Source organism: Brachyistius frenatus, unplaced genomic scaffold (genome assembly GCF_029030835.1).
Source record: "Brachyistius frenatus isolate BFR_SWC_R1_liver_20210118 unplaced genomic scaffold, ASM2903083v1 Contig_6, whole genome shotgun sequence".
In the NCBI taxonomy this organism is placed as follows: domain Eukaryota; kingdom Metazoa; phylum Chordata; class Actinopteri; family Embiotocidae; genus Brachyistius; species Brachyistius frenatus.
Window position 1 is genome coordinate 3,490,001 of NW_027210605.1, and position 23,636 is coordinate 3,513,636.

Sequence of the window (23,636 nt, forward strand, 5' to 3'; positions counted from 1 at the left end):
ACTTATTCATGATGGACATCGGATGTAATATCATCTTCGGGGAATAAAATGACCCTGAATCTAAAAGTATCTGTATCATGTCTGTAACTTCAAGTTTGTGGAAAACACAGCCTCTTTGTGTGTGTGTGTGTGTGTGTGTGTGTGTGTGTGTGTGTGTGTCCCTCTGGCGTACCTCTATCTCCAGGGTGGTTTGTTCGAGGCCCCGTAGTGTGTGTCTGTCAAAGGGGTCGAAGGTGTCGTCCCTCATGATGGGCGGCTGGAGGACGTAGCCGCTCCTGCCGTTCAGCATGAACAGGGCCTGGTTCATCTGCATCGGCTTGTCTGCGGGAGGCCGAAGGAAGAAGGAAAGAGTCGGAGTGAGAAGAAGGTGAACGGCGTGTCGGCAGCCAAGGCGCATTTCCTGTCCTGGCTGCGCCATCGGCCCTGAAACGAAGGTGGCTACCTGCGGTCTGGAAGTTAAGTGCCACCAGCTGGGAGCCGCAGAGCCACATGGGCAGCGGGTCGTAGTTCGAAGAGTCGAGTCTCTGGCCTCTCGGGTAGATCCTGGACAGCTGCAGTCGATTGTACTGCAGGAACTTCTTCCCCTTGATCTTGTTGACGTATTTCTCTGCTTTGGTCTCGGGGAAGGACGACATGTCCCGGAAACAGGCCCGCTCGGTGCCAATCTCTAACGGAGGCAGAGAGGAAAGGACGTCTTTAGCCTCCTCCTGTATCGGTACTGGACGCGTTTCCCCTTTACGTAAATATTGTGAACTTGTAAAAGCGTGCGTTTTCAGTCTTAATGAGCGTGTGTAAATCTTACTTTCTTCATCAAACGGCACCGGCCTGCAGTAGATGACCAGGTCGGACAATTCCAGTGCGATCTTCTTCCTCCTCTCCATCAACTTCCCCTCCTCCAGCTGGGCACAGAGACAAGACACACGGGTGTAAATGCAGCAGCTCCAACAGTAACACACGTCACTTCTCGCTTTGACGCCAGCCTGATGCTTTCCTCTCTCCTCAACAACTGCTGCTGCTCCGGCGGTTGTACTAAACAAAACAAGACAGCTTCCAGGTGTGAGACTTTGTGAGTCTGCTGAAAGACATAACTGATAAACACCATATGTGCACTGTTCAGTCAGGTGTTTCCAAAATATAGGTCGCCGGTCTTATAAAGGTAAACACGAGTGCTTCTCCTGTCAGGCATCTTATATATATATATATATATATAGAAGTTTACATACACTGTGCAAAAAGACACATAACACTTTTTTTTCCTCACTGTCTGAAGTTAAATCAGACTAAACCTCTTCCTGTTTCAGGTCCGTTAGGATTACCAAAATTATTTAACTTTTGCTAAATGTCACAATAATGAGAAAGAGAATATTTTAGAGAATTTTTCATTACTTTCTTCAAGGTCAAAAGTTTACATACAGTTCCTTAGTATTTAGTGGCGTTGCCTTTGAACTGCATGACTTGGGTCAAACGTTTTGGGTATCCTTCCACAAGCTTCTTACAGGACTCTGCTGGAATTCTGGCCCATTCCTCCGGACAGAACTGGTGGAACTGAGTCAGGTTTGTTGGCCGCCTCGCTCGCACACGCCTTTTCAGATCTGCCCACAAATTTTCGATGGGATTCAGGTCAGGGCTTTGTGACGGCCACTCCCAAGACATTGACTTTGTTGTCCTCAAGCCACTTTTTAACTATTTTGGCAGTATGCTTCGGGTCATTGTCCATTTGGAAGACCCATTTGCGCCCAAGCTTCCTGGCTGATGTCCTGAGATGTTGCCTTAATATTTCCAGGTAATGTTCTTTCTTCATGATGCCGTCTATTTTATGAAGAGCTCCAGTTCCTGCTGCAGCAAAACAGCCTCACAACATGATGCTGCCACCTCCATGCTTCACAGTTGGGATGGTGTTTTCAGGTCTACAAGCTTCCCCCTTTTTCCTCCAAATGTAACGGTGGTCATTATGGCCAAACAGCTCCACTTTAGTTTCATCAGACCACAGGACATGTCTCCAGAAGTTAAGGTCTTTGTCTTGGTGTCTTTTTGCAAACTGCAATCTGGCTTTTTTTTTTATGTTTCTTTAGGAGTAATGGCTTCCTTCTTGCTGAGTAGCAGGACTCGTTTTACTGTGGATAATGACACTTTCTTACCAGCTTCAGCCATCATCTTCACAAGGTCTTTAGCTTTTGTTCTGGGGTTGATTTGCACATGTCGGACCAAAACACGTTCATCTCTGGGACACAGAGCCCGTCTCCTTCCTGAGCGGTGTGATGGCTGGACATTCCCATGTTTATACTTGCGTATAATTGTTTGCACAGATGAACGTGGCACCTTCAAGCATCTGGAAATTGCACCCAAGGATGAACCAGACTTGTGGAGCTCCACGATTCTCTCCCTGATTTCTTGGCTGATTTCTTTTGACTTTCCCATGATTTCAAACAAGGAAGCAGAGTGTTTGAGGTGTGGCATTAAAATACATCCCCAGGTGTGCCTTCAATTAACTCACATGTTGTCAGTTAACCTATCAGGAGCTTCAAAAGCCATGGCATCATCATCTGGGCTTGCCCACGTTGTATAAAGACATAGTACTTTTGGTGTATGTAAACTTTTGACCTCAAAGAAAGTAATATAAAATTCTCTAAGAAATTATCTTTCTTATTGTTGTGACATTTAGCAAAAGTTAAATAATTTTGGTAATCCTAACGGACCTGAAACAGGAGAGGTTTAGTCTGATTTAACTTCAGACAGTGAGAAAAAAAGTGTTGTGTGTCTTTTTGCACAGTGTATGTAAACTTCTGGTTTCAACTGTATATATATATATATATGTGTGTATTTACCTTGGCCTCTGACGTCATGGTGACCTCCCGAATCTTCACCACCCACTCCTTGAGTTCTTCTTGGCTGCTGGCAGCGACGTCCAGCACCGGGCCCGTCCGCATGGAGGTATTTGGCGCCAGGGAGAAGACGTGAGGTCTGCTGCCCTTTCCATCAAGACGCACAACTGAAGCGAGGACACAGGAAAAGGAAAACAGGAATGAAGAGGACAAATAGGGTTTCCATTTCCCATTTTAAACTTCCTTCTTGACATTTTTTTTATTTTTTTTTATTTGACTTGCAACGAAAACAAACTGAAGTTATTATAAAACATTAAAAAAAAATATATTCATCCGAATATAAATAGCAAGAAAAAAACAAAACAATCCTTTATCTGCAACGCCTCTTTCAACTTGACTGAATCGGTTGAAACCTCTGTCAGCTATAATTTGATTGGACGTCGTATCATCGGGGTCAGAGGCAAACGGGGCCAAAGTTCAAATAATGTGACTGCAGCAGCGATAAGCAGACAACACAAACAGAAGCCCTGCCTCAAAGTTCAGCGTCATCACTTTCTCCTCAGGAAAGCACCGACTTTTAGGAAGCCTTGGAGGAAATATATATATCACAAAGATATAATAATATCTTTCTCATGCTACCACTAGATGGAGCCGGTGAGCCAGCACAGGGACACCGACTCCGGTATTAACTGTGGTTTAGCAGAGGCACCAACAATGCATGGCATGTGCCAGCACTAATGGGTGTGTATTGACTGGACTAGAGGACGTCAATAAAACCACAGACGCGGCGCTGTTAGAAAAGCACGAGTAATGACAAAACCAAATGAAGAAGAATTAATAATGGAAGAGGCTGATAATGGGTGAAAGGGACAGTAGAGTGAGTGATGGCTCGGCCGTTTTGAAAATGAAAACAAGCAGTTGGGAGATTTTTGCGCGCGCACGCATACGACGGCCAGAAAAAGGAGGCTGCCTTCAGGCAAGGTGACGAGCTGTTCTAAAGCCCTGCAGCAGAGTCGAACAGGAAGTGGAGTGGCCTCCACTCACCAATCTGACAGGAAGACACGTCCACACTTCCTCTCAGCAGATCTCCCAGAGGGCTGCTTTCTGTCATCTCCTGCTTTATATAAAAAAAATAATAAAAAAAGAGAGGGATTATTAAAGAGGCTGTCACTCTGTCTGAAGTTATGATCCACAGTACATGCGTATCTCCGTGAGGGTGGACGACTGACAGATGAGTGACGAGGCCCGACCTCCCCGTGGAGGGAGCGGGTGTTCTCATTTCACTGAAAACACAATACTCTCTCATTTAGCGGGTTTGATCCTCACAGTTCTGTCGGGCTCCGCCGCTGACGGACTGATCTCCTCCACGTAGTTTGCAGGAAACCACAGCTGCTTCTTCCCTCCGCAGTCACCCTTCCACCTGAGAGGAAAAAGAGGTGGGGGAAGACGAGTTAAGAAGAGAGGCGGATGTGTTTTTCGTAAATATTTTTGAACACCGATGCCAACACTGATACAATAAAAAAATACATTTCAAGCTAAAAACCACAGTCCCACACCTGTATCATTCACCCCCTTCATACACCCTGGCTCTGTCGCACCACATGAACGTGATCAGTCTAAATGGATAATTCAAGAATGACTTCCTGAATAGATTGAATGGCTCTCGCTCACCATCCTCCTTCCTGTTTGTCCACATTAGAGATGATGGCGTTCTTGGTGAAGGAGAGCTCATCATCTCTCTGAGCTTTGTAGTCGTACATGGCTCTCACCGTGCACTAGAAAGACAAGACAGACAAGGAAAAAGGCTCTGAAGCGCTTGTTCGCTGTTCATATATGCAGGTCAAAGTGCGAGCGATGCGGAGTTCAACTACATGTGAACTTCTCCACACTGGACACTCACCTTAAACGTTGGCATTTGATTAGCCTCCACGTAAAAGCCTGGATTCCTGCCCTCATACAGTGACCCGTAGTCTGGCTCCTGTTGGACAACACACTTTTATGTTCAAAAGGTCTTTTCATTGGGGATTTTACGAGACTGAAAACCACAAGATAGCACGAAACACTACCACATTTTTCAGTCATTTAATTATTCACCCAGATAACATTTCCTGTTTATTTAGATGTACAAAATGTGTTGCAGACTGTATAGTGTAATACTCACAGCAGTGCCTATCTTCTCCAGTGTGTCCTCATTGATGGGATAGCGCAGTTTCATTTTGCGGTACAGAGAGTGCCTCTCATAGTGGCTGATGAGATCTACAAGGCTGTCAAACTCTGAAGTGCCCAGCACCACAGTCTGACCCTCCTGCTGTACACGACAGTGCTTTATCTTACCCTCGGCCCTTTGAAGAAAACACAAGAGACGGCTCCGCTAAGAAACTCGGACGTAACGTATAATTTTCTGGGATTTTGAATCATTGTCCCTCCTCAACAGTCATCCTGGTGAATTAGAAAGAAGCGAGATAGAAATGATCAAGATCCAACGCGGCGACACAACTGGGTTACCTGAATGAAATTGCAAAGGAGTTGGGTTCTGTTCTCTTCCTGACAAGGAAAGCCCCGTCACGAGGAACCCTCATCAGCATGTTCTCTGCATGGCTCCTGGAGAGGGTGGCATGGTACCACCTGGAATACACAGCATGAGAAGACAATTGATAGATAATTGCAGCGATGCAGCTTTTTCATTCGAGACAAGGACTCCAGAAACTGGTCTAAAATGTAAACTAGTAGTAATAAAATGTTATTTAGAGTTTAAGGAAAATGAGTAAATCTCTAGTTTCTGAAATGAAATGGCAACCCTAAAAAAAAAAATTAAAAAAAATAAAAACATCACTGAAGGACCTCGGTGCTTCAGAATACTAAATTGTCTGCCGTCTGTGTGAATACTTGTGGACTCACTCTTTGCTCTCGTGGGCATTGGTCTGAGGCACCGGCTCAGTCAGTTTCATCTCAAACTCGTTGCAGCGCAGCGCCACCAGCTGGTAGTGGTTGATCAGGGCAAACAGCGTGTCGAACACCAGGTTGTCAGTCAGGTAGAACTTGGGGCTGCCTGCCTCCTGACGAGAGTGAATACGACAGTGCTGCACCCGTCCCGAACGCCTGTTGTGTGGATGGCAGGATGGAGAGAAAGAGGAGGTGAGAGATTTACAATTTTAAAAACGTTCACCTGCACTAACGTTTCAGTTTGTTTTATAGGTTAACAAGTAAAACCTTGATAAGCTTTTACATTCTGCCCTCTGAGAGTATCTGTACAATGTTCCCATACATTGTGTGTAAATAACACACACGCACGCACACACACACACACACACACACACACTTATCAACGCCGTCATCTGTTAGAGCAGCAGAAGCAGTGGCTGTAACACAAAGCTCAAAGAGGCTGTGTTTTCCTACTTGGAGTCCTAACTCAAGTCAAACCTGAAGTTACAGACATGATACAGATACTTTTCGATTCAGGGTCATTTTATTCCCCGAAGATGATATTACATCCGATGTCCATCATGAATAAGTGTCCATAAATCCACTTGGAAATCAAATAGAAAGTCCATTTTTCCACTGCAAATGGGAATTTTTTAACAGGCAGTTCGTCTGCCTTTTAATGGGACCGATTTATCAAAAAGGCACCACACGGTACAGAAGCTAAAAAAGCAGAGCTCAAGTCGTAGCTCACAGCTAACCGACGCCACGGTCACGTCGTACTTCCTGTTTACATTGTCAAAGATTAGCTGCGAGGTACCTCCAACTCACACTTGAGTGTAAGCATTAGCAGACAGAAGGTTACTGATCACACTTCAGACCATGACAACAACCATGTTCGATCAGTGATGGAGAAATTGACATCAATTGATCTGCCAGTGTGTCACTCTGCCACTTGCACGAATCAAGCCCGCACAACACGTGGCATGAGTTTACCGACACACGGTACTTTCCACTAATGCATACAGAATACCACAGACCTGGGGCTTTACGTGCATTAACTAGGTTAGGTTAGGTTAGGCAGTTAATTTTTTCGCTACAGCAGCATACAGAAGCAATAAGATAGTAATAGAACAATAGAAAAGCAATAACGTAGCAGTAAAAACTATAAATATAAAATGCACAGTATATACAGTACAGTATATATCAATATATATATTATATACAAACAACCAAGAAACACAGTCGACAGTGTTATTGTTATGCGATGGATTTTGCCAGAGGTGAGTTAACTAATTATTCAAACTTTGATATATGACTGTGGTATTTTCAAAATGCAAACATAAATTGCACAATTCTAAAGAATATCTCCAATCAATGCGAGAGTTTTAATGTTAACATCCATTTCCTTTCAATATCCTTAATTTCCCCTGTATTCTCTGTACTGTAAAACGTCTTCAAAGTTCGCAGATATCATGAGTGCAAAAACTGTATGTACTCTACCAAAAAGACAGTGTGTAGTCCCCCACAAACGTCTCACTCTCCCGGACCAGGAAGGAACCATCAGGAGCTCCGGTCTCCAGGCAGTACTCGGACAGCAGCCTCTCGGCTATCTGCCGCCCATCTCGCCCGGCACCGAGCTTTCCGTGGAACCATTTCTCTGTCACATGCTGGTCCATGCCATTGGACACCTGGTACGTTAAAGGAGAGAGGGAGCCGTTCGTCAACTCGCAGCATTTCCGTTGTGTCCGCATTCAGTAAACTGCACCGGGTTTAATACTGGCACCTCCTCCTTTCCCTCTGGATCAGTTCCAGGTACAGACCTTTTGAGTATTACAAACCAAAACTGACAGCAACCTACTATATTTCAAAAATACTGCATATGAATTAAGTGCAATGTCATGTACAAGATCAAAATCAAGTCCGTGTGTTTCAACTACAGATCCGGTATACTAACCTCTCTGTGCTCCTCCTCATCATCGTTACCCTGGTTACTGGAGGTCTCTTCTGAGTAGTAGATCTTACTGCTCGTCAGGACGAAGAAATGAGGGTACCACTCCTGGGGGGGGAGGATGAGGGGAGAAAGATGGTTTGTTCGAATGCTTGGATTAAATATTAAAAAGATCCATATGTCGCACTGAAATGTGGCCTAAGTACACAAGGACAAAGCATTCAATAGTCCAAGAGAAACTGTTCATGGAGTCAAGAAAGCGAGATATAAAAATGAATGCTAAACAGATAGAAGTGCGAAGCTGCAAGATGATGATTTCTCTTTGCTTTATAATAACTACAAACACATATAAACAACACATAAAACAGGCTAGATATAGAAGCTACTTCTTCCTTGCAGCCCATTTCAGTCCGAATATTCTTTCTCATGACGCATCCAGAATCCAATTACACAGTGAGCATGCTTACATGGTTAATGGGATCTTCCAGGTACAGGATGCCATTTTTGATGGAGTTGCTGATATCATTCTCTGAGTAGGGAGTGGAGGTGGACACCTCCTCATAGGCGCTGCCCTCTGCAAGCTTCTTATGCTGCAGCAGATGACGGGACAGAACGGTGAAAATACAGTGAGAAACATAACGCTTTCTGGAACACTGCATACATACTAGTCTTAGTTTCCTCGCAGCACAATGGCACAAACAGTCATATGAATTCTCATGACTCCCTGACCTTGATGAGGATCTTCCTCTTGAGCTGGTTGGGTGACGGCAGGCCATCTGCTGCGATATCCACCGCCTTGGTCAGAAGCATGTCTCCGAACACCTTCTTAAAGTAAGTGGCCATATTCCTCTGCTGCACGATGCTACAGTGGTCCTCGATGGACAGGATGATGGGATATCTGCATAAGGACCACAAGATTAGGATTTAGAAGAGCTAGAAGAGCTGCAACTTCAAAGACATTTCATCTTCATCTGTGCTTCGGCGGAACTTTCTGATCTTATTTTCTTACACACAATAATGATTGATGTCACTGTAGCCTGCCTAGATGGTTTCCGCTGACATTTCTTGGTGCCATCTCTTCATATTTGTCATCTCTTTTCCTTTTATCATCTCATCTCCACCAACGGCTATAAAAAGAAGCAATGTTTTGACCTCATGGACACTCACTCAGAAGTGACGAAGGCGTGCTCTTTGATGGTGGTCAGGACATCACAAAACTTGATCTTTGTTGTGAGGGTGTGTCCGTGGTAGATGACGGGCATTCCGTCTGGACCATCCCAGCAGTCCACTGAAAGTAAACACACAAAAGGTTTGTTACATCATTTAATCTACCATACTGCAACAAAGAAGGACGAAAGCCTGCATGAATGCACATGAATTGTAGAAACACAGACGCAATTTATGAACTTTAAGCTTCGTGACGCACAAGATTGTTTCACGTTAGTTTACTATTGTTTGAGGTGATGTGACTTGTACACAACAAAGCAAGCCGGTCCTATTGATAGAAAACCTGCTTGACAAGGATTTGGTGGAGACGAGATACAGCCTTGTTATGCAACAGTAAGAGTGTGCGTGGGTAAGGGTGTGGCGGCTGCATCATAAGTAGAGCTGTGAGGGATAAGAAGAGGGGTATGGCAGTAAATTAGAAGGTTGAAAGTCAGGTGGTGGTGATTTACTGCACGTGGGCACGACTCTAATGTGTGTGAATGTGTGTTTACCCACATTCGATACAGCGGCAGCCCATCCTCAGACAGCGAGCGTACGCCTCCAGGGACGACTCGCTGGAAAACTGGTCTCCCGTCAGGTAGCTAAAAATAAGCACGTTAACGTCAGTATGTACACAAAACACGCTCACATCTGAACAGTCTCTCAAAGGATTTGCATGTCAGGGACTACACAACAAACACAACACACTTTCTATGGCGGTAGCATAAACACACGGACGCCACCGTATCAAAAGGGGTCTTTCTCTTTTGTTGACTGGAGTAAATACTTGTTAATCATACAGTTGGGCAATTCAAACATAATCAAAGCAACATGGGAAATTTTCATTCCGCTGCTCCAGCGAGTATTGTTTCACATCTCGTACAGAAGGTTATCATTTGAACTGCCTTTGACACGCTTTTCAATGGGAGGAAAAATACATTTTCCTGCAAAATACACGCCAGGACCTCATTCTGGAACTTGATTGTTAAATAATACACGTTTATCTGATGTATGGAGTCAGTTCAAAAATCCTTGTTGGGTAGAGGTTTCAAGAAAGGATGCCAGACTTCAGCGTTCCCAGGGCCTTATTACAACTGGCTGCACTAAAAGTACACAGAAATGCCCTCCATTCTTACGTGTTGTGCGAAGAGGAGATCCAGTAGTGTGACAGGGGGTTGTTCATGTTCTCAGGACACACCCGGTCCAGGGAGCAATCCCAGATGGTGTTCTCTTTGGAGAACAGGTACGTGAGTAACTACACAGGAGGAAGCATAGCAGCGAAAATTAGCAGAATTATAGACCGCAGGGGGGTTAGGCCCAAATCCACAACTCTGCTTCCACAGACTCACCTTGAAATGCGGACGTCACTCTTTAGACAAATTTATAGCAATATACAGTCGATGTGAAAATATAAAAATGAATAACAATCAGACTTTAAAGCAATTCAGACATGAAGACTCAGAAATCTGGGACCATAACTGAGCAGGGCTTTGAAAGGCGGGTGAACACATGTTTGTATGAATAGGCAAACTGCCAGGATCTGATCGAGCTTTCGACCAGAAGTTTTGTGTTTCCTCAAAAACTATTGTGCCACAGTTTAAACGCAAACAAAACCTCGAAACCAAAAAATAGGCAAAACCTCAGTAAGGTTTTGCAATCACAACCAAAGCCCTACTGCAATTTACAACTCATCTCATTGCAATAATCCACCTGAACTCTAAGCCTGTATTGCAGTAGAGCTTGAGAATACATTATAATTGCATAGACAAGCATTCTGTGTGTAAATGCTTAACATTCAGAAATGCTTAGAAAACCACAGAGGAGCTGTCTTGGGTGCAACTTATGCATATTTTAACAAGTGGACCCAGTACAAGTTAGCGTTCTGCAGCCACCTCAGTTTGTCATAAGTTAACATGAAATTCAGACCTGTCGTGTCATACATACAAACTATGGTGTTGTTATTTGGATGTTTTTATAATCTGCAGTTAGACTGGGAAAAATCAGATTCCCTATGAAGTAAAAAAACTTCAGTTCTTGGCTATGTTATTGTCAAAGTAATATAAGGATGGCTAAGGTTCACGTATAGGGACTCAACCATCTCGAATTAACTGTGTAAAGTCTCAGACCAAACACACATTTACGTAATGTAAAGGTTTAGTAAAAATACCGTAAGGAACCCCTCAGCAAAAAACTGAGAAGGACCACGTACTTGAGTCCATATCCATAAAAAAAAATTAGCAAGGGTGAAAATCTAGTCCCACAAATCGCCTGTCTTTCACCACTGAACGCATCTGCAGACTTAATGTGATGATACTGCGCACTTTTATATTCATCGCAGTATGTAGAACCATCTGTTCTGAGTATGTTGTCTCACCTGTCCTGAGGTGAGACAACCTGACTGACTCAACTTCTGTCTGCCCAAAAATATGTCATTAAAGTACTCTTACATACAGCCAGCAATCGGGTTTATGACTGCAAAGTACAGGTCAACAAAATGTATGTTTTCTGTTATAATAATAATAATAATAATAATAATAATAATAATAATAACAACACAATGTGAATTATGTTTTTCCTGTTGTCGAAGTGTTGTTTTCAGTATGACCCAGGCATGTAATATCATATAACCTCAGACACAGAAAGCCAGCAGCAACTCCCTCTTCTCTGTAGTCGACCATAACTTTATAGTGACCACAAACAGCATCCGTTGCTTTCTGCAGAACTGTCACGGGGCCCCAAAGTCAATAACCCTGTGTGGGAGGAGGTGCTTTAGGCCGAGATCATGGCTATCCATGTCAATTTCTGAGCTTCACCCACCCACGCCAACAACACAGGGGGGGGCATCGGAAAACATAACTTACAAAAATACGTTTGAATTTTTCTGTTGGGTGTGCAAAGACCCAGAAAAAAAGCAAGATAAGAACTTAGAAAAGGGGGGAAAAAAAGTTTGAGAGGCAATTAAGAGTGTTTCTACCTCGTCTTGTTGGTAATAAGGCTGCTCCACTTCTCTCAGGGGGTCTTTCAGGTAGTTGAACATAAACTCCTGCACCTTGTTGTTGTCGGTGGCCCACATTTCCTGGATTCACAAACACAGACACATTGGAGATCTCCAATAGATAGATAGAGCGATAGATAGAGCGATAGATAGATAGATAGATAGATAGATAGATAGATAGATAGATAGATAGATAGATAGATAGATAGATAGATAGATAGATAGATAGATAGATAGATAGATAGATAGATAGATAGATAGATAGATAGATAGATAGATAGATAGATAGATAGAGCGATAGAGCGATAGATAGATAGATAGATAGATAGATAGATAGATAGATAGATAGATAGATAGATAGATAGACAGACAGACAGACTTTATTGATACCAGATAGGGGAAGTTTTTGTCAATTAATCGAATCTACAATAAACTAGATGTCCAACCACTGAGAGATTACCTTTTGAGAGTCCAGAAGGAAGCTCTTGAAGTCCTCTAGGGAGATCCTCTGTTCTGGTCTGTCAGTGAACCTGGCAGAGTCAGTAATGGTTCACTTCAGTAAGCAAACATCTGTAACGCGACAGAAAGATTCACTGTGCCTTGTATGAGTATTTAGTTTTACCCTACCTTTGTAGAAATGGGATCGCCATCTGAAAGATCGGTCAAAAAAGAAGATTTTAATTAATCAAAGTGCTGTACTTTCAGTTTGTATTGTACCATGAGATGGACACAGACATCCTGTTGGGAGGAGGGAGGGCACGGAGGTCATCCATTTCATCTGAACGCAGCCTGCCTGCCTCCTCATCTGTGTGTGTGTGTGTGTGTGTGTGTGTGTGTGTGTGTGTGTGTGTGTGTGTGTGTGTGTGTGTGTGTGTGTGTGTGTGTGTGTGTGTGTGTGTGTGTGTGTGTGTGCGTGTGCGTGTGTGTCCTAATGGCCTCCACTAGAGGGGCTTGGTGGATTTTTAACTGGTCCATATTGATTTTGCAGCCATTTGAGAACGGACAGATGGGGGATAAAGAGTGCCTTGGCAGGGCATCAGATGGGGTGCTGGGGGATGAAAGTGCTGGGACTATCTGTGGAAACATAAAAATGATCGGACTTACATTTCTCTGAGCATCAAACATGAGGCTACGATACAGCTGGGCAAACTGGCTGAAGGAGACGTCTCCATTCCTCAACTCGGAGTCCTATAAAACAAGAAGAGAATAATCAAGGGGGAGAGCAAAATCACCGTTAACAACAAACCGTTCGCCTCTAACAACGTATTTGTAAAATATAAATGGGCAGTAAGATGGGAGTAGAAGGAGGTTACCGGAAGTTTCTCTCGGAGGAACTTCATGTTGGGCACCCTGTAGTTGACCTGGCTCAGCATGCTCTTCAGATCCTTACAGGATATCCTAAACACATACACACGTTTTGTGGAAAAAAAAAAAATCTAACACAAACATGGATTCGCACGTACAATACGTACAAAAACTTGCACATGTAGATACTGTTGTGAGGCAGAAATGAAATTTGGAAGTTTCAAGCATGCTGAATCCTTGTAAACAGACACTCTGCGTGCTCTGTTGAGTTGTTTTGGCTTTACTTCTTTACTATGCAGCCGGGAATTTGGGCCAGAAAAGACAATGCCGGTGTAACAAAGGCTTGTTCTTTTGTCAGGGATGTAACAGACAAACATCTCTTTGCATCACCTCCATTCTCTGTTTGTTTCCTGCTGCAGGAAGAGTTGCTGGTGTGCGGCTAAGAGGTTAGTTCCTTCACGACACCTCAACTGATTTCTCTCAGACACCTACCAGCCGGGTGCAGCAAGTCCACTTACTCTAGATGTTAGACTCTGGAGAGGGCCCACAAACTGGTGCACCGAGCTCCTAATTACGTTTATTTCTAGTTAGGATGATTAGAATAACTCGGCAGTTCGATTGTAACCGAGCCGATTTACCTGTCTTCTCTGTTGCGATCAACTGAGTAGAACTGCTTACGTAACCACCTAAAAAAAAGAAAAAAAGAAAGAGAATTCAGCAGAAAAACCAAAATAGGAATAATAAACGCCAGAAAATAACATCCTTTCTATTCACAGCACCTTTCAACAACTTGAGGTGTCGTTGTGGTGTGTATTTACATTTGTGTTACCTTTCTATCTGAAGTGGCGTTGGGGACTTAAGTGTGTCAGCCACAAGCCAGCTTAACCCCTTCACCCACATGGTCATCTCCTCATCAGATGTTGCTGCCGAACAAAACAACAACAGTTAAACAAATGACTGACAAATATTTTTGGATTTTCTTTTTTTATTCCCAGTTAAAGATTTTTTTTTTAAGAGCAGGGGGTTCTTTACCGACATCTCAGGGTTTAAGGACAGAGGCAGTTATATGCTGTGCAGATTGTAAAGTTCTTGAAGCCAAATTTGTGATTTTAGGCTACAAAAATGTAATGCTGGCATTAAAACTCCATCAGAACTGTGAGCCTTTGTTTTGGTACCCAGAAGATAGATTCACTTATAAACACAAGTCCTACGTCGGCACAAAAGTCAGCAACTAATAAACAGAAAAGATGGTGAGAAAGACAAGTGTGTAGATCAGTTGTTATAATGGTTGACTGATGCTTTCGGGTTCTTGACCTGACTGTTGTACGGGGCTGGGTATTTTTCTTCAAACATAATTCTATACGGCACAGATATCAGTGTAGAAGTAGAGAGTGAAACCCAAGACAATTTCTGTAGTTACAATTTGCTGATGTTTCATAAATACCTCACACACATGCTATTGGTACACACTACCTAGCAGCAGCACACAGAGAAGCCTGCAGCGCACTCAACTCAGACAGGTAAGTGAAATAGGTCTTTCTCGTGCAAGTTTTAAAATGAAAACGTATTACTTTGGATGTAGCCTGGGTATTGAAACTTGGTACAAAACGACCAGGTGTTTTTCCAATACTAGGCAGTATCGCAGCCATTTGGTCTGCGCCATGTTTGGAACCCAGCCCCACAGAGGTGTGACGATGCCGACAAACACTAATGGGCTACTTTCTACATGTAAACGCTACCCTCTCCCTCTCTTTGCGTGTACCTGCTAGGCTGAGGGATTTAAGGCGAAACTCCGTGCCATACAGAATAACGAAGCAGTGGGCCTGATCCAGCCGCGCTGCTGAGTCCTCCACATAGCGCTCAAAGTCCCGGGACTTCTGTCCAGGACGGATCTCCTTGATCTCTCGAATGTCAACTGGAGAAACAGACACAAAAACAACAGTTAACAAAACACATTCAAAAAGATGTCCTCATTAGGGATGGGCAATATGAACGAAATCAACATCACTGTCATAATGATAATCATTTTCTGATACTAATATGGTCACAATATATAAAATCTACTGGAAAAGAAAATTGAATTAAAACTGCAAGCAGTGATATGCGGGCCCTCGCACGGTGCACGTTGGGTACCGGCGCGTCGGGGCCGCTGGCTCCCCGACATGCAGCGTGCGAGGGACCGCATATCCCCGCTTGCAGTTAAAATTTTTTATCGTTTCCTGTCTCCAGCAGGGGGCGCTATGACTATTAGCGAATATTACCATACAGGTGTCTTCAGGGCGGGACTGTTATCAAAGATGTAATGTTTGAAGAAGATCGGAATATGTACATAAACGTTACAGTCACTTGTAGTTTCATGGCGAGACGCTCAAAATGGCCGCCACACCACGGGCACACCGTTGGACGAAAACAAATTATTTTTATAACTTTTCATCCCAAACATGTTAAGAGTAAACTGACTCAATTTCAAGTCGGTCCGACAAAATCTCTAGGAGGAGTTTGACAAAGTACAACGTGTGAATTGCCAAAAATGGCGACTAAATTCAAAATGGCGGACTTCCTGTTGAGTTGACGTAATGGTGCAATGTAACTTATTTGTACGTCTAGGTGTGATACACATGTCCACCGATTTTGGTGCATGTACGTAAATGTAGCCGCCGGGGCATCCGTGTAGGGGGCACTGGCGAGCCATTCGCGGCACCACTAAAATACAAAATGTTTCGCCAGGAGACATGCGTGTACCAACTTTCATGAGTTTTTGAATATGATAAAACCTCCAAAAATGCAGTTCTTTGCGGAGAAAAATAAGGAACGAAAAGAATAATAATTCCTTGGATATCAATAGGGCTTTCACACCATCGGTGCTCGGGCCCTAATTATGCTCAAGAACTACATCACATACATGTATTCGTGCGGGGGTCGGTGTGCGTGTGACGTCAAGAATGCTTATAATGGTTTTAATCATTTACAGCAAATAAGTAATATAGCATTACAGAGGTTTTTAAATGACACTACGTTACTTTATCTTTAGGAATGACACGGCAAAAAAAAAAAAACAACAACAACAACAACAAAAAAAAGAGACCTGGTTTAATTTTGTCTCGACGCGATTAATGAGCAGTCAGAAATTTTACGAGTGTGTCGGCTGTAAAGTAGCTGAACGGGTTCCTATCAGTGTTACATTACCCCTTACTACGCAGCAGTTAAAGACCTACAGCAGGGACTCTCCTGCTAAACACACACTTTTTCAGCTCCCGCTCCTCTTCCTGCCCCCGAACCACACATCCTGTGCTTTTATCGCCTACACACCACATCTGTGCGTGCGTATAGGTGAGCAAGTTCTGTTCTCAGGCATAAAGAAAAGCATGTCTTCTTCTCACAGAATTTCACCAAGCTGAGCTCTCTAATCATACATCATATCTGAGTTTACTTAACCCGCTACACGGGCCAGCAGACTTCCGCTTAGAGAGAAGCAGCTTCGAACGGCTGATCTGTTAAGACACCACTTTTTGTCATTTCAGTCAAAATATTTGGAGGCTGCCTGAGACAGATGCAGGAAATAAAGAGATAGCCAGAGGTGTAACCTTACCAAAAGAGATGAGAGGAGGTATCCTGCAACAAGCTCCCACACTTCCTTCCACACTATTTCTGCCACTCATAACCGGGCAAAACTATTGTCAGTAAAATACCGGAGTTTGAGAAAAAAAACTTTGGGATTTTTGCTGTCAAACAAAAACTATGAGGAAGCCACCCCATAAGGAAACATTGGAGATGAATAAAAAAATAAAAAAAAAGGTTACAGTGTAGTCATACAGTCTAGAAATCCATAACAATCTGATCAAAGCATGAGTTAATAACTGACTTGGAATTTGATGCCAACGTTTATTAACTGACAGTTTAGTCTTCGGTGCTATAGATAAAAAAAAAAATAAAAAAAGGTTCGATCAATACCCGTCTATACTCCTCATCAGTTCTATGCAATAACCCTCATCAGAGTTCAGAGTATGAAAGAGTAGAACTCCACAATGTTGGAAAATAACCAAGAAAGAATGCCAAATAAGAAAGTAAAGTAACACTTGAATGATTTCCTTTCTCCTCGTCTTGAATCGCGGACGGTGAGCTGGTCGTGTTATGTTGCATATTCGAGAGATAACTTTTGTGGAGAGAAATGAATTGAAAGCGGGTCAGAAATGACTTGAAGACCACTTATCAGCCTTCCAGTAAAATCAGCTGTTCTCACATTTTCAACCCAGAGTCATGTGTCTATGATTTTCATATTAAGTGGAGATCTGATGAACGTGCAAATTCTCTTTTATATAGTCAACATTGAAAAGAGCGCCAGCGCTCCCCTTTCTCATGGCTTAAGTACCATTTCTTGGGGGTTTCTGTCAAAAGTGGCCCTCCAATGATCAGATACGGTTATTGGCCCGCAGTTGTGCCAAGCTCACATTTACAGCTCGACAAATTCTCACAATCATGCTCGCCGGCAAAACAGACACAGCTGGCTTTAAGAACAACAGTAATATTTAGTCTAATGCATTAAAAATGACACACTAACGCCTACCACCTTTCCATGCTTCTAATTTACCAATTAAATGGTATTAAATACAATACACTGGCACACACAAGAAGATGACTTTGACTTCCTCGACAAAGCGTGCAAAATGGTTACATGCGTCCCCGCGCGACCAATGGAGGCTACGGAGCCGACGCCGATTAATCAGCCGACCTCCAGACTGTGGCCCGGTGTGATGCTGCTTCACTGCACACTTCCACATCAGCTGATCCATATTCAGCTCCTTTGACAGCACATTGGATAAAGTTAAGCATAAGACTTTCCCCCTGACAAATAACTGCCAAGCAGCGACACGGACTCTGTTCCCCTTTCCAACAAACTGCAAACGGAACGAGTCAGCGGTGCTCGTTTTCCACCATGAACCTGATCGTTCCCACATTTTCACACAAGACAAAACGATCTAAAAACAAGTTGTGACTGCAAAGTGTGCTTCCTGCGCGCAGGTTTCGTGAAACGGGGCTCCACAGCCAAGTGTGTGACAGAAAAACAGGAGCGGCGCATCAGCTAGAAATGACATCAGATCTCTGAAGTGACAAAGCACGCGCGTGTGATTTGCGGGAGGTGTGGAAAAAGCCGGTCAGAACGATGACGGTTTCCACAGATGTGTGCAGGTAATTTCATCTGAATTTACGTGACTGAAAAGTCAACAAAAACGCAACGTAAACAGTTTATTTCCAAATCCATTTCCAGGCCAGAGTGGACAACAAGTTATGACAACTGCTGTTGAACGCTGCTCTACATCCAGTCGTGACTCGGATGACGTACAGGCGGAGCATGTTGTTTGAGTTCATGATAAAACGGCCACGTTACTGAGCTCCGTTCAAATTAGGGCTGCCACCTATGATTTCCTTCATTATAAATTATTTTGCCAATTATTGTCTTGATTAATGTATAAACTTACGGGCAGCAGTGACAACTTTTAATTCCAGTTCCCCAGAGTTCAAGGAGGCATCTTCAAATGTCTTTTGACCAACCAACAGTCCAGAACCCAAAGACGTCAATTTGACAAGGATATTAAACAAAAATTTAAAAAAAATTTTTTTGATTGAAATATGACTTAAACTACATAATCAAACATTCATAATCAAACTGGTTGCTGCTTTATTTTTCTGGTGATCAGCTGATAAATTCATTGTGTAAAACTGTTTTTTGAAATTACAAGATATATCCTGCTGTAGTTGCTGCACGCCAAGATGAATTATTATGGTGTGAAGTAAATAAGGTGAAAAAAAAATCATCAGTCTGTCTGTCAAAGTTAATTTGGTTGTAACCAACTAGTTCGCTCAGCCTCAGCACAACAGGCAGCAGACAGAGCACCAAGTGGGATGTACCGATTAACAGAGCTCTATATTCTGGCTTCATGGAAATGTAGATCTGTTACATTTAAACTTCAACTTCATATAACAACTTTGAAACTATTTATAAGCAATCTAACAAGCGGTGGCACGCCATCTTGGTTTTACTTCAATATTTTGTGCGGTCCTGTACGTTTCAGTTGCTCAGATGATCACTGGTGACTGGTGACTGGTTCCCCTTGTGTGGTTTATGTCAAGTCCGACAGGTAGCTGATAAAGTCTTCTATCGTCTCTATACTTACGTATATACTGCAATATCAATATATGACCACTACTGGAATTTGGAGACGGACAACAATCAAATCTGAAAACAGGCCAGTCACAACTATTACATAATTGCTTGATTGCAGTTATTTGAGCTGACCGCAATCATTAGAATTGTCATCGCAATCATTTATCTGCATAAAACCAGCTGGCTGAAACAAACAAAAATGTCATATTTCCATCACTATTTCCATATTGTTTCCCCCCATTTGAGGGTTGAAAACATGACGTTGCACCCCCCCCTCCTCTGCTGTAGTTTAATAGCACCTGCACATCAAATGCCTTTTTGATCCGTAACAGAAAACAAAAGCGATAAAGATGATTTGTGTGATTTACTGAGTGTACTAAGTGTGATATTTTGCAACAGCCTCTTAGCAAACACACCACACACTCGTGTACAGTCTCAAGAAGCGTTGAGGAAAACTTTTTCCTTTCACGAGAATTGAGATTGTGCATGTGAGGTACTCAAACCTTTATAGTTAATGACATGCTCTGGTTAGACTGCTTGTCTAACCAGTTTGCTACTACCAATGATTCTGAAAGACCACATCCTGCTTCGTCAGACAGAGCACATCTTATTGCGCCATACTATGACAGACATGCGCGAGTCACAAATAAATGCTACCAGTTATTTGGTTGGAAAGACGGGCAAAAACTAGAACAGGGAGAAAATGTGTAAAATACACTTGTACGAGGGGACAACTGGGTCCGCTTTTCTGAACTATATATTTAGCAACAAACTGGAGTGCCGTCTCCACACTTAATGGACATCAATCTCTCACTGCCATTGATAAGGGGTAAATACATCAGGCCAAATTGTTCCCGAATGATTACACACTTCCAGTAAAAACCCTCATATTCTATTTCTGTACATTAATGAGCAGCCTAGGCCAATTTCACTTCTCCAGGAGGATCAAATGGCAGCTATGAGCTCATGGGTGTATGAAACCCTCCATTGCAGAGAAGATGATACTGTGCAAGAAAAAAAGAAAACAAAAAAAGGCTAGCCTCCTTTTTTGTGTGTAAGTGTTGCATCCGGAGCAGAGTGCAGCTGTGCACAAGGCATCCTGCCACCCGAGAGGCAGACGACTTAACGACTCGCTGAAGCAGCCTGTGCGTCCTCAGTGAGACACAGTTTTGTTGAATTAACCTGAATGTTAGCTGCCTGGTAAATAACAGTATATTCTTATTACTGGAACAAAAGAGCGCAAGGACACACTTTCTTCTCATCGTCGACCCTGGGCTTATTTGTAAATGAGATGTGATTCGCCTGTACCTCAAAGAAATATATTATGATTCTACAAAATAAAACTAATAATGGAATTTTTAGGCACCTAGTTTATCAGAAAAATGGACTAAACATTCAAGACTATTGGTATTGAGACACACAAGTGAGATTTAGTTTTTGGTAATATCATTATACAGCTCAATTGTGGTCTTTTTCTGTTCTTGGAAGGCACATTACAGTTAGGTTATTTTAACTGTGTTGTTATTAGACTGATATTTGTGTAAAATGAAGAGTTAATGCCTTCATTTGTTTTACTTTTCTATATTACCAATCCTCGTTTCTCCAATTTATTTGCACCTAAAAACCTTCTGAAAGCACCACTGGCACCCCTACATACTGTCACACTATAATCATTCATATATTTGGTCAGTAAAATCGTGACGTGTAATTTCCTCCAGCACTACAGCTTGTATTTTTTTCAGGATCTAACTGACATAATTCTCCAGCTGTTCACAATACCATCATGTCATCAGGTCTCGTCAGCTCACTGAGTCCTTTGTGAGCTCTCACTGAGTCCTTTGTGAGCTCACTGAGTCTTTTGTGAGCTACTCACGACACATGTAGTTGTCATATCTTTGAATGTATGCAAGCCAACCTATTCCAACCTTCACATTTACAACCAGTACACCAGAGCATCACTCAGCGTGTGTGTGTGTGTGTGTGTGTGTGTGTGTGTGTGTGTGTGTGTGTGTGTGTGTGTGTGTGTGTGTGTGTGTGTGTGTGTGTGTGTGTGTGTGTGTGTGTGTGTGTGTGTGTTTGCACACTACTCACTCTCTCCTTCTATTTTATCCGTGCCCCGAGTCCAGATAATAGTCCTGGTCTCAAGCTTTACTTGAAATGTCCTTCTCTCTGGCCGCTGGGACTTCTTAGAATAAAACAGTGTCAGTACTGTCCCCAACTCCAGGTCTCGGTACAGGTTGTTCATCTCCGTATCGTTGTCCATCCATGGGACAGGTCCGTTGGAAAAGAAGGCAGAGGTCCCAGCCATGTTAACTTCCTCTGTTTGTTATCCGTTTCCTCTCAGAACAATCTGCTCAGTTCAGGCCTAGACAGGGATACCTACAGCAGAAGGAGAGGGAGGGGGGAAACCCATGAAACAACAATTTTTTTCGGGGACTTCTCCATCCAAAATTATTCCCATCTTCATCTGTAAATACACATTTTTAAACACACCGACACAATTTCGCACAGTAATGTGTGAAATGTGAGAGTATTTTCTAAGAGTCTGAAATATGTTGAAATATAAAATTTGACTTAACCAAAATACGTTTGTTTATGTTCAAGGAACAAGATTTTCAAATCATAAAACAGTACTACCAGAGATCAAATACTGCCCTGAATGGCACCCATATAAAGTAAAATGTGCTTTATATTTTAAATTGTACAATCATTCAACTTTACAGTGTCTTTTTAACATGTTTTCTACACGATGCTATAGTAATGAGGTGTTACAATGGGCTTTAATAGTACAGTACGACATCTTACTGTATGTTAGAAAACCTACATAAGAACATTATGTGCGACTAAGACAACAATATATTATCGCTACGTTGAATTAAACATATTAAACAAAATGTCTAAAATCATGTAAAAAGAGACAGTACCCGCTGGCAAACAAAGGATGCAATTTAAACATTTAATACCATAATCTCATTGATTTTCTTGTATATAAATAACGTTGCGGGGTATGGAGTACATCTGGACCCCTGTAAAAAAAAATCCCGTCAGTAAAAGTACTGATTTATCATTAAAAAAAAAAAATTAAAAAAAAATGGTGTAAATATATGACAAGCTAAATGCCGTGCGGCAAGGAGAAATCGTGATAATCCCACCAGACAGATAACTTTCTCTCCAACATGATTTTACATTTAATCAGATTCAGCCTGGGTTTTTTTTTTTTTTTTTTTTTTAGCCCGACCAACAGGCCTGTAACCTGCTGCAGGGAAAAACAAAAAGTTTCCTCTGGATGCAACATTTTTAGGTGGCGAATGGCAGCGGAGTGGGACAAGAGTGTAACAAGAAACGTCTGGCTATTTCTACAAGCGTGGAAACGGGGCCGGTGAGCGCTTTAGCATTTCGCTGGGCCAAAGGAAGAGTCGTGGCTGGTTTTCACCCATGAAAAGGCTCAGGTAGCCGCAGCTACTCTTCCCGTTTCTCCTCTCTCTCTCTCTCTCCCCCCCCCCTTTTTTTTTTTTTTTTTTACCGTGTGGAGGAAAATTAACTGGAAAACAACACGTCGCAGCGGCTGCCGCGCTGTTAACGACCTACCGCCGCAATCTCGGCCCGACCCGCACATCTCCGACGGCCGAGGCTGCTGCTGCTCCTCTCTCCTCTCTCGCTCCTGTCGTTTTTTGTGTTTTTTTTTCTTTCTCCTTGTCCTCCCCAACACCCCGCTTTTTTGCGTTATTAAATCATAGCCGAGCCCTCGACAGGCGCTGCGCTCCCGACAACAACAATCCCGGTTTCCTCTTCTCCCCTCCGGCCGTCCATAGAGAGAGAGAGAGGGAGAGAGGGAGAGAGGCAGGCAGGCAAGACAGCGAGAACCGTGGTAAGACTACGCAAGTTAGTCTGCTCTCGGCTCCAGCCAGCACAGGCCCTTCCCTCCCTCTCCTCTCCTCCTCCTCCTCCTCCTCCCCCCCGGTCCAGCCGACCACCACCAGCAGCAGCGTCGAAAGCAGCCGCAGTCAAAAACCGAGCTTCCGCTGTGGGTTTTCAAAATAAGAATAATTCAGGGCAGATAGATGGCTTTAGTTTTAGCCGTAGACTGCATTAACATGAGTCTGCACATTTCAAGAAATTCTTATTTTCACATTTGATACATTAGACTGGAATACATTTGCTGTCAACTTTGGGGGAAAAAAAATTGTATATATCAAAACAAAATATGTTGCTTTGGTACATATCCATCCAGTGTACAGAGCATAAGAATTACAACCTATTTTACAAAGTGCATCA

The 23,636-nt window shown here is 42.9% G+C and overlaps 1 protein-coding gene across 3 annotated transcripts in view; it reads right to left on the reverse strand.

The window, feature by feature from the left end:
* Positions 1 to 23,291, reverse strand: part of plcg1 (phospholipase C, gamma 1) — a 26,381-nt gene extending 3,090 nt beyond the window's left edge. The window contains exons 1-28 of one of the 3 annotated variants that reach the window (XM_069725174.1): positions 22,950 to 23,290; positions 21,453 to 21,740; positions 14,961 to 15,113; positions 14,028 to 14,121; positions 13,837 to 13,884; positions 13,207 to 13,291; positions 12,998 to 13,081; positions 12,521 to 12,543; positions 12,354 to 12,423; positions 11,873 to 11,974; positions 10,035 to 10,153; positions 9,415 to 9,500; positions 8,860 to 8,980; positions 8,422 to 8,590; positions 8,160 to 8,282; positions 7,699 to 7,800; positions 7,245 to 7,432; positions 5,721 to 5,921; positions 5,328 to 5,447; positions 4,984 to 5,164; positions 4,723 to 4,800; positions 4,494 to 4,597; positions 4,149 to 4,242; positions 3,867 to 3,936; positions 2,826 to 2,989; positions 803 to 899; positions 443 to 667; positions 173 to 321 (exon numbers count right to left, since the gene is read on the reverse strand). In XM_069725174.1, the coding sequence (XP_069581275.1) occupies positions 173 to 321; positions 443 to 667; positions 803 to 899; positions 2,826 to 2,989; positions 3,867 to 3,936; positions 4,149 to 4,242; positions 4,494 to 4,597; positions 4,723 to 4,800; positions 4,984 to 5,164; positions 5,328 to 5,447; positions 5,721 to 5,921; positions 7,245 to 7,432; positions 7,699 to 7,800; positions 8,160 to 8,282; positions 8,422 to 8,590; positions 8,860 to 8,980; positions 9,415 to 9,500; positions 10,035 to 10,153; positions 11,873 to 11,974; positions 12,354 to 12,423; positions 12,521 to 12,543; positions 12,998 to 13,081; positions 13,207 to 13,291; positions 13,837 to 13,884; positions 14,028 to 14,121; positions 14,961 to 15,113; positions 21,453 to 21,669 (3,267 nt within the window). In that variant the 5' untranslated portion in view covers positions 21,670 to 21,740; positions 22,950 to 23,290. Of the gene's footprint in view, positions 1 to 172; positions 322 to 442; positions 668 to 802; positions 900 to 2,825; positions 2,990 to 3,866; positions 3,940 to 4,148; positions 4,243 to 4,493; positions 4,598 to 4,722; positions 4,801 to 4,983; positions 5,165 to 5,327; positions 5,448 to 5,720; positions 5,922 to 7,244; positions 7,433 to 7,698; positions 7,801 to 8,159; positions 8,283 to 8,421; positions 8,591 to 8,859; positions 8,981 to 9,414; positions 9,501 to 10,034; positions 10,154 to 11,872; positions 11,975 to 12,353; positions 12,424 to 12,520; positions 12,544 to 12,997; positions 13,082 to 13,206; positions 13,292 to 13,836; positions 13,885 to 14,027; positions 14,122 to 14,960; positions 15,114 to 21,452; positions 21,741 to 22,949 lie in introns of all 3 variants that reach the window. The other 2 variants (XM_069725166.1, XM_069725183.1) reach the window with 2 other exon arrangements.
* Between the last annotated feature and the right edge of the window lie 345 nt (positions 23,292 to 23,636).